Here is an 11115-nt window from a genome sequence, read left to right on the forward strand (position 1 = left end):
GCAAGGTTTATGGTTGATGGTCTTAGTTACAAAACAGAACGAGACAAGCAAACCAAAAACCTCTTGGGTCCTTGCATGCTGTATTCCAAATTTCCATCATCTACTTGATGCTCTACATAGCTCTAAGATCCATTTCCGGTGATTATAAATTCACATTGGAGGAACAACTGGCCCACATGTTTTGGTTTATTTTAGTCTCTGCATATGTTACAGAGAAATGGTTCTCTAAAGAATAATTCTGTAGGCTTAGGAGATCTTTTAAGCTTAATTATAAAGCTAATGTAATACACTTTCCACTACATATCATTAAAATGTTGAATTTGCCTTCTAAAATATTGTTTCTTTACTGTGGATTTAGTTAAGCCTTCTTGTATTATAAGGAGACTCTAATTTGAAATTTAAAATAATTTTAAATTTTGAGCATTCTGCTAGTAATGAACTGGTTTAGATTATGAAGTATTTGGTAGGTTTAATTGCCGGCCTCTTTGTCTCATCTGGTGTTTCAGAACATTTCTTGTTAGGAGAAAAAGGCATTCTCTTTCGGGGTCTAACTTTCCTGTAGTGTAGGATTCTCCAGCTACTTTTCATCCAGCAATTACTGACATCTTACAATATGCCAGGCACCGACCTAGTACTTGAAGAAGGTAAATTGGCATTCTGTCTACTCTCGTGCACTTAAAAGTCTTAATATTCCAAATATAATTCAAGACAAAGGAGTCTGTAATAAGCCTTAAATATGGACTTGGCTATATACTATTCATAACTAATATAAAATAAATTTTCTTCTTAAAAGTCCTTGTAACAACACAGCCCTTTCTCCCACACTGTGTGGTGCATAACTAGATCTGTATGTGATGTGGTCATTTAGGATGACTTCTGGTTTGTGGTTTCTGCACGAAGGAGCTTGGAAGGTCCCGCTGCATCCTGACAACAAGTAAAGAACTCAACAGACTGAAAAATCAACAACTCTTTTTGGATCCATAGGAGAGGGAAGGACATAGGGCTAACGGCAGCTCTCAAGATTGGAGAGACAGAGAGGCACGCACAGGGAGTTTAGGCATGCTGGGGCAGACCCGTAAGCAGAGACCAGTGAGAGAGCCGGCACCTGGGTAGGAAAACCTGGACTCTGCTGAATTTCAGGAGGCTCAATGTGGACAAGTCTGAGAGTTAAAAACCCCAGGGAGACCCGGTCATAGTGAGTCCTTACCATACAGTGAGGCTTATCTTCCAAAGCTAGACCAGGATCCCACAGTAAATATCTGAGAAAAGTCCCCTCAGGCTTTTGGCCAAGGGCAGAGGACAGGGAACCATCTCCAAATACGCCAGAGCACTTGGTACTTGATAAGGCCTCCCCTCGAGGGAAACTGGCTAACCAGAGCCTTGCCTGCTGGGATATTATCAGTGTCTAGCTGGCCGGGGAAGGGAGGTAACCGGCTCTGCGTAGCTCACTCTGGCCATCCTGTCCCACCCAAGGGGGTAGAAGAAACCTTGAGAAACGCTTGTGAAGTTCACAGCCCAGAGGCCATAGCTCACTAAAAGACCGAGATCTAATCCCAGGATGATAGAATGCTTCCCCTTCCTGCACCTTACCACCACGTTACCAAAGGCTTATTTACAGGAGCTCTTTTCGCCTAGTACGTCAAGTCCACCTTCGAAGAAAATATGACAAGGCGTACCAAAAGGCAAAAGGCACAGTTTGAAGAGACAAAGTACGTATCAGGAGCAGCCTGGCAGTGATGTTGAGATGATCAGACTGGGAGTTCTAAACAGCTATGATTACTATGCTAAGGACTGTAATGGATACAGTAGCATGCCAGAACAGGTGAATAATGTAAGCAGAGAGATAGGAATCCTAAGAAAGAACCACAAAGAAATGCTGGAGTTGAGAAACACTATGATAGAAATGAAGAATGCCTTTGATGGGTTTATTGATAGACTGGATGTGGCTGAGGAGAGAATCTCTGAGCTCAAAGAAATATCAATAGAAACCTCCAATACCTAAAAGCAAAGAGAACAAAGACTGAAAAACCCAGAATGACCAAGGACTGTGGGACTTCTACGAAAGGTTTGATCCATAGATTGATCAGTAGAATCAACTTGATCTGTAGAGTCAGTGCAACCCAAATTAAAATCCCAACAAGTTATCTTGTGGCTATCAACAAACGTATACCAAAGTTTATATGCAGAACAAAAGACCTAGAATAGCCAACACAGTAGTGAAGGAGAAGGACAAGAGGATTGACGTTACTTGACTTTAGGACGTAACTACAAAGCTACAGTATTCAAGACAGTGTGGTATTGGTGAAAGAACAGACAAATAGGGCAACGGAACGGAGTAGAGAATCTAGACATAGACCCCTACAAATACAGTCAACTGATCTTTGACAAAAGAGCAAAGGCAGTACAGTGGAGCAAAGATAGTCTCTTCAGCATATGGTACCGGGCCAACTAGACATCCACATGCAGAAATGAATCCGGCGTAGACCTTACACCCTTCACAAAAATTAACTCAACATGAATCATAGACCTGAATGTAAAACGCAAAACTATAAAACTCCTTGAAGATAATATAGGAGGAAACCTAGATGACCTTGGGCACAGTGATGCCTTTTCAGATACAATGAAAGAAATAACCGAGAAGTTGGACGTAAGTTAAAAATTTATGCTCTGTGAAAAACGTCAAGAGAATTAGAAGATGGGACACAGACTGGGAGAAGATATTTGCAAAAGACACACCTATTACCTGAAATGTACAAAGAACTCTTAAAACTCAACAATAAGAAAACAACCTGAGAAATAAATGAGCCAAAGATCTTAATAGACACCTCATCAAAGGAAATACACTGATGGTAAATAAATATATGAAAAGATGCTACACATCCTATGTCATCAGGGAAATGCAAATTAAAACAAAAATGAGATGCCACTACACACTCGCATTGTGATGTCCTTTCAGATTAGCCAAAATCTGGAACATTGACAACACCAAATGCTGGCCAGGGTGTGCAGTGACAGGAACCCCCATGTGGTGTTGGTGGGGATGCAGAACAGCGCAGCCACTTTGGAAGACCGTTTGATGGTTTCTTATAAGACTAAATATATTCTTACCGTATGATCCAGCAATTGTACCTCTTGGTATTTACCCAAAGGGGCTGAAAACTCATGTCCTTACAAAGACCTGCACAGGGAGAGTTATAGCAGCTTTATATGTAAAATTTTTTAATTTTTTATGTTTATTTTTGAGAGAGAGGGAGACAGAGTGTGAGCAGGCAAGGGGCAGAGAGATGGGGGGACACACAATACAAAGCAAGCTCCAGGCTCCGAGCTGTCAGCACAGAGCCCGACACAGGGCTTGAACCCACGAACTGTGAGATCATGACCTGAGCCAAAGTTGGACACTCAACCAACTGAGCCACCCAGGCGCCCCTAGAAAAATAAACCTTAAAAAAAAAAAAGATACAAGGTCATGATTTTCAGGTCACGATCTCACGGTTTCTGAGTTTGAGCCCGCATCGGGCTCTCTGTACTGTCAGCATGAAGCCCTCTCAGGGTCTCTTGTCCCCTTCTCTCTCTGCCTCTCCCCTGCTCGCCTGCGCATGCTTGCTCGCTCTCAAAAATAAGTAAACGTTAAAAAAAAAAAAAAAGATGAAAGGCGTGTCTGCTGCCACTCCTGGTGTTTTGAGAGCTCGATGCGTTGCGTATCATGACCATTTGTTTTTTTTTTTTAATTTTTTTTTTCAACGTTTATTTATTTTTGGGACAGAGAGAGACAGAGCATGAACGGGGGAGGGGCAGAGAGAGAGGGAGACACAGAATCGGAAACAGGCTCCAGGCTCCGAGCCATCAGCCCGGAGCCCGACGCGGGGCTCGAACTCACGGACCGCGAGATCGTGACCTGGCTGAAGTCGGACGCTTAACCGACTGCGCCACCCAGGCGCCCCGCGTATCATGACCATTTGTTAGAAAAATGAGAAAGTGTGTAAGATACGGCTGATCTAATGATAAAGCTGCTGGTAATAGGTAAAGAGGGACTATTCTTGAAAATAAGCTAGAGATAAAGAAACTCTGGATTATTTAGATTTTATAGCTGGTTTAAATTATTTGATTGTTGGAATTCCTGTGTGAAAAATAACTTCGTTACTGCAAATTTTGCCTAAATTGCTTTTATAATAGACTCTAAGGCAGTTGCTTTTAAAATGCACATTTTTGTTTCTTAGGGCCAGCACTCACATAAATCAATTCTACTTTTAGAATCACTGACCTCTTTAGAGATACTGCGACTCTATTGAGATTTGAATTTAGATGCCATTAGAAAATGAAGTGGCGAGTGGTCATGAAAATACATTTGAGAAATAAGCTGAGGACTCGCATTGTGATGTCCTTAAGCTTTTTATTCTCACGTCTACACAGTAACATGTCCTCAGCTAGTGGGAGGTCGGATAGTGTACCGTGAGGCGGTATTATATAGCGATGAAGACTCTGAGTTTGTAAATCAGACGGACTTGTGTACAAACACCTCCTGCCAATAACTGGTTAGCCTAACATTACAGTATGTCATTTTCATCGCTAAACTCCAGTTCCTTTTCTATAAACATGGGGCTCGTCTGTAGCTTTTATGAATCTTATCGTGGAGAATAAATAAAATATATGTCAAGCAGTGAGGGCCGTGCTTAGTACTAAACAGCAGGCACTGGGAAATGGTACGTGTTGTGGAGATCACTGCTCCCAGGTTGGGATTTTTAAAGTATTGTGGGAACAGTTTGTATGTTCTTAAGTTTGGAATTTGACCCTGTTTCTGGGTTTCTAACTGTAAATTAGATGCAGATGGCAGAGGGCACGGTGAGTTTTACCTAGTTCGGTAGTTACACAGGAAAACCAATTCATAAAAACGGAATTTGCTTTGTGTGCGATCATGATAAAAGCTGGAAGAATGAATAACTTAGAACTGTAGTGAGCTAGCATTAAAAAAATAATTACGACAGGCTGGTACAGAATATTTAGATTTTATTTTTTCTCTTTACCAAGTAGAAATCTGTGTTGCAAGCCAATATAAAGTTCGTATTTTCAAAAAACAAAAACTGTTTTCATACATTCAGAGAAGGATATTTCATTTATGATTTATGTTATACCCACGGGTTTTCCGACAGGATAGGCAAAAGTTAAGAGAAATACAATTATGACTCAGTTGTAGGTTTAATAGTTATTCTAATAAACTCACAGAAAGATGTGATATATAGAATTCTAGGTCCTTTATCATTTTAATTATGAAAACTTATACACCAAAGGAGACTAAAGAAAGTAATACACAGATGATAGTAACAGTGGATTTTCTACTAAGCTTTTTGGCAGCCAAGGGAAAAAGGGAAATAAGGGTGATTGTAGTTTTCGTAGATTAAGATGTTTGTCAGGAGAAATTTCACTTTTTTCCTGGCACTAAATTATATAGATGAAGTTGCCATGTGTTTATTTTTTTTTAATTTTTTTTAACGTTTATTTATTTTTGAGACAGAGAGAGACAGAGCATGAATGGGGGAGGGTCAGAGAGAGAGGGAGACACAGAATCCGAAGCAGGCTCCAGGCCTTGAGCCGTCAGCCCAGAGCCCGACGCGGGGCTCGAACTCACGGACTGTGAGCTCATGACCTGAGCCAAAGTCGGCCGCTCAACCGACTGAGCCACCCAGGCGCCCCTTCCATGTGTTTAAATTATATAGGCAAAGCATGTTGAATATCACAGTGTCTTCAACTATGTTTTTTTTTTCTTCTTTGTAACTGCAGTTTTAGAGAAAGAATAAAAATGTTTGCTTAAACAGCCCTAAATATAAGTGAAGGTCTGACACTCCATTGTAATACGGTGAAGGCCGTTCTCTTCTAAGGGTTCACGTATGCCAGGGGATGCCCCCCGGTGCCCGGCTGCCCATAGCTGGGAGCCCAGACACGAACGCCCTCTCCAGACTGCCTCTTTCAGGCAGGTTCCTTCTCAGGAACCGGAAAACAGTTTTTCAGTGTTACGACGGATGCCGAAGTGCAGACCTTTTATGGTCATTGACAAGAGAATGAAACAGGTCCTTCTGAAGCAAGTGTCAGCATGCAACATGATCTCTTTTGTGAGCTGTTTTGTACTTGGATTTTTAAAAAGGGGAGTGGGTCTTGAGACCATTTCTTTTGTCCGTTTCAGAGATTTGGACTCCCAAATGGTTTAAGTTGTGGATGAAGTTAAAGAGGAGAAAATATCACACTTCTCAGATTTTGCTTCCTAGGTAGTAAAAGCAAAGATTTAACGTCAAACTCCTGTGGACTTCTGGTACATACTGGGCACTTTCTGAGTGAATTATAAGTGGAATTTTTATTCTTGTATCGATCTTCATGTACAGAATGACTCAATACTTAGATTAATTCATTTACAATAATTCTTCTTGAATCTTTTGTTATAGATACACTGCAAGCCCTTGAAGTAAAATCTGTAATTGTTTTTCCTTTTGCCTGATGGTAATGGCACCTTAATCTGAAGAAATTATGTACATCCTCTTAGTACTTTCTAATCTGTAAAATTAGGAACAGTGGCTGCTTTTTGTACTTTTTAGGGCTCTTACTGGGTTGGGCGTCAGTCCGCTTGACAGCATGAAGAGAAAGGGCTCTGAGCCCTGGCCGTTTGCGCACTTTGTCCCTAGGCACGTTATTGGAAGTTTTCTGAGGCTCCTTTCCCTCCCCCGTCAATGGAGGTAACTCACCTCGCAGGGTGCAGTGAACTAGGAGAATAGCGTGGGCACACGGGCAAGCAGGTTTCCCTGTTGGCTGGTAACAACGAGTGGAGTGTAGCCACCTGCTCTGTGTTTCCAGCCCCGGGCGCTTGGTGCCTGGACTGGGCTGTGGCTGGGGCCACACGGAGTTCAGAGGCAGGCTTGGGTGAACCTAGGGAAGATTTCAATTGGCTACGTGTTACCATTAGCCATAGGGAAATAGACTGTATCCTTTTACAAGCCACAGACGTTCTCCAAAGCTTTGTGCACGTTAGGTCCTTTTTCTGCAGTTAGTATCTTTTTTCAGTTGAGCCTCAGTTCGGCTCTCTCTGGTATTTTCACAACTCACGTGCCACGCTGCAAACATCGCAATTTCAAGAAAGCCCGAGGGGGAGATTTAATTCTTCTTTCCATGGGTCCCATCTGGGCTCTTCTCCGGCTAGACTTTTGGCATTTTGTGACCTATAATTCAGGCTTTCAGAGTTCCGTCCGGGTTTTTGATGTGCACGCTCTCAGTTGAACCCTTTATGTGTTCTTGTCCTGCATCTAAGTCTTAAATTGCATAAATCCTAGTGAGCAGACACAAAGGAGGCCCTGAGTCCTCTGCAGTCCAGGCACTGAGGTGGATGGCCTCGGAGCCACTTTGGATGTGACAAAAATGAGAGTACTGTGGAGCATACCATCCATAATAGAGGCCTTCGACCAGGAGAAACCAGGCAGCAGAAGACCGTTGGGGTGGAGCCATGGTCGGACATGCTTTTATTTATTTGTATGTGGTTTTTAAGTTTATTTAGTTTGGGAGAAAGCCAGAGAGCACAAGGCTGCGAGCAGGGGAGGGGTAGAGAGAGAGAGGATGAGCAGGCTCCGCACGGGGCTCCGTCCCACGAACCGGGAGTCAAGCCTCCGACGCTCGACTTACAGGGTCGCCCAGGCGCCCCAGACGTGATTCTAAATTCTCTGCCAGAAAAAAATGCATCTTTGCCGGTTTACTATCTGACTCTGACCCTTAATGCAGTGATGTCTTTTTTATGAAGAAATCAGTTATCTTTTTCACCTCCAAGTGTTCACTCTTGTCCCCTGAATATCATTTAAATCTGATATGGGAATGGAGCACCCTTCATGTCTCTGAAAGGGGTGGAGCGGACGGGAGCCTCCGTGTGTGACCAGATCCAGCCAGACCCTTTCTGCCACTTGGCAGTTCAGAGCACTAAACTCTGGAAGGCTTTGCTATGTGACCTCGTGTCATTTCTCTTGGAAACTTACATTTAGAACGTGGTCCTTCACATTGGTCCTTTACTGAAAGAACCACGGCTTACTATAATTGGCATGGTGTCTTTAGGTGTACTTTTAAAATGTTTTCTGAGAAATCACTCTCAGAGGGGAGGAAACATAATTTCCCTTCTACCTTTCTGAGTTCTTAGCTGAGACCCTGTAATTAATAACAGATTAACACGAGAAAAACAGTCGATTAACATATATATCTCATGTACACATGGGGGACACCCAGGAAAAATGGGCAACTTAAAGATGTAGCTTTAAAATTTAGGATTAAATTCCATCTTAATAGGGAAAAAGGAGTGTGTGGGGGGGCAGTTAGGCCTCTTAGGGAGAGTAAGTGATTGAGGGATGGACCGTTGGAAGAATTAGTGCGAAGTATCATAGATTGTGACAGGGTCTGTCTGGGTGTGATACGGACTTCTGTTCTCTTGTGATAAGAGTCCATCCTCCCTGGTTGCTGAAACTCCAGGGGAGGGGACTGAAGAATTGAGTTCCTTCTGGAGGACCTGTGTTTAAGGAGATAAAGGGAGGCCGGAGAAAGCCTCTCCCTGCACTTGCTGTTTTCAAGTGTCTACAGCTCAAAATCATCAGTCCCCCAAAGGGGCGTATTTGGGGGTGGCATAGTCTGCTGACCCTTTGCGCTAAACAGTCTGACTTTTAGAATTGGAATATTTGAAGGCCCAATGAAGCATGCCTCATTTTAAGCTTCATTCCTTAGGTACATGCAGGAAAATACTTAAGATCTGGACATCTTGTAATAAATATTATATTGTACCCCTCATCTCTCCCTGCCCCCACCACACAACACAACCCAGCCCACTTATGCAGTCATACGTGGTTCCTAGTTACAGGCCTCCCCAGAATGGCACCATTGATAGTGACCATAAACTCCTGCTTTTTTTCCTGTCTAGTGAAATGTACAGGTGGTTTCCCTTTTTTCCCTTGCACGACTTAGAACTACCGACTTGGTGGTTGGTTGAGCATAAGATCCCCATTGTCCACGTTATGTCAGGGTAGCTCCTGGTGGACACAGGAACATGTTATGTGCCTTAATATGACACGCAGAATTGATAAGTCAGTGACGAGAACTTTCACGGAAGGATAAGAAAAGCACATAAACCGTCTTGACACTGTAGGAAGTTTCAGTCTGCCCCGTAGTATTTTCAATCCTCCTTCACCTCGGTGAGACTTCTGGGGGTCCCTGACACCTCACCTGCACCGGTCCGCAGAACTCGCTCTGGACCATGCCCTGAATGCTGCTGCTTGTTCTCAGTCCTGCTTCACAGCTCCGCTAGCTTTGGGCTAGGGCCGTGACAGCGGCCTGTGGCCTGCGGCCGTGACTGTGCAAACCCCGCCTCTCTCCCCTCTCTCTAGCTCTGTGGAGAAAGGCAGGCTCACATTTGCTGGGAGACGCTGGTGGCCCCCGTAGGTCGTTTCCCGGAGGTGCTTGGACGGGGAGACGTTGGGTGCCAGCCGATGGGTTGAGGAGATGACACTAGGCCTCTGTGTGCCCGCGGCTCGTCCCCAGCAGGTGCCCTCATCCCACAGCCTCTGGAACCAGCACGTCCCTGAGGGGGTGCAGCCGGGACATAGGCCCAGGCCTCTATCCAAAACTCATGCTGTTTCCTTTTCATGGCAGAGGGACTCTCTTAAATGTTCTTTACAAAATGTCTTCTGTTCAAAAACAACAGTTTGGGCACGTCGTTCACAGGAAAGTGGGAAAGAAATTGTTTCTGTCCTGGAATTAACAGTGATGCCTGTATGTAACGAAGAGCTAAATATACACCTGCTGCGGGTGTGGATTCAGCTCATTTCCTGAAGGCGAATGTGATCTAAATAGTTCAGCAACCACTGCTCTAAGCCGCAGTGCCCCCTGTAAAATGAGATACTCCTTCTCTGTTCCCGTGGCGACTCTGAGGACCCAGCGTGACCATCGCTGTGAAGGTTCTAGACTATGTTGGTGCAGAGACAGTAGCTGTGCTACAAGTTGTGAATCTTGACGTTATTTTCACCCCTGGGTGTCGATACTTGTATTCAGTAATACGAGGACATCTGTTGTTCGTGTTATCGGTACACTTACATGGAGTCATACTTGAGTGGGTTTTGAGCTTTGCAGATTGCGAATGTGGCCGAGCTCGGAAACAGGCCTCGTACCCAGACGGGGAAGGAGGCACCGCCTTGAAAGTGTGTGCACAGCCACCGGGCGTGCGTGACGACTTGTGCATGGTAAACAGGGCGCTTAAAATTCATACAGTACGGGCACCTTTCAAATCTGGAAAGGATTAGTTTTCGGGAGCTCTTTTACTAATTTGTAGTTATTAAAGGGAGTATAGATGACATTGTATATTATGCTTCGATTTTGAAAGAGATTCTCTGTCATTTAAATTCTAATTGACCTTGTCCTTTTATTCCTGCTGTTTTAGGGAATATCTTGGTAAACAGCTCCAATCCGAGCAACCTCAGACCGCTGCTGCCCGGAGCTGAGCATGCCCTCCTGCCTCAGAATCTCCTGCCTTCCCGTTCTACCTGGGGTATGAATCTCAGTAGTTAGGGGCAGGAACAAATACTTTTTCGTTTTACTTGCGATTTTCTTCTGTTGTGTAGCTTTTCCCAATGCTGATTTTCGTTAGACATGTTTGCCCATGAAGTTGTATAAAAGTAGGTGTTTTCTGTAGCTAAGGGAAAGATTACCGTTACCCGTACTGCTTGTAATTTCTGTATTTATTGTTCTCTGGAAATGAGTATAGTTATTAAAGGACTCTCGCTTCGAAAATGTTTTCCTCTTGTTCCTTACTTTTAACAAAAATCACCTGTTGTCCCAGCCAAATTGAGAGAATTGTTGTTGCAGAGTAGTGAGTGGTAAGTAAATGTTTTGAACTTCTGTGTATTTCTGTCTGTCCACCCACCCACCCATCCATACCTCTCTCCGTCCATCCGTGCACACATACACATTGTAGCAGTCCTCTGCTAATATTTGAAGAGCTTTACAATTTTAAACACATTGTTTAACATAATGCTGTGCTCCAAAAGATTTGCCTGTGGAGCTCAGGGAAGAATTTTAGCTTTTAGTTTTAGAATATTTCATTGATTTCCTGTACCT

General features: G+C 43.6%; 1 protein-coding gene across 3 annotated transcripts in view; it reads left to right on the forward strand.

Annotated features, from left to right (window-relative positions):
- ATP6V1H (ATPase H+ transporting V1 subunit H) overlaps nucleotides 1–10783 on the forward strand; it is a 114844-nt gene extending 104061 nt beyond the window's left edge. For all 3 annotated transcript variants that reach the window (XM_040487799.1, XM_040487797.1, XM_040487798.1), the window contains one exon: nucleotides 10439–10783. In XM_040487799.1, coding sequence (XP_040343733.1) covers nucleotides 10439–10499 — 61 coding nt within the window. In that variant the 3' untranslated portion in view covers nucleotides 10500–10783. The remainder of the gene's footprint in view (nucleotides 1–10438) is intronic.
- Nucleotides 10784–11115: the final 332 nt, after the last annotated feature.

Source organism: Herpailurus yagouaroundi, unplaced genomic scaffold (genome assembly GCF_014898765.1).
Source record: "Herpailurus yagouaroundi ecotype Mexico unplaced genomic scaffold, PumYag 165, whole genome shotgun sequence".
NCBI classification, from domain to species: Eukaryota; Metazoa; Chordata; class Mammalia; order Carnivora; family Felidae; genus Herpailurus; species Herpailurus yagouaroundi.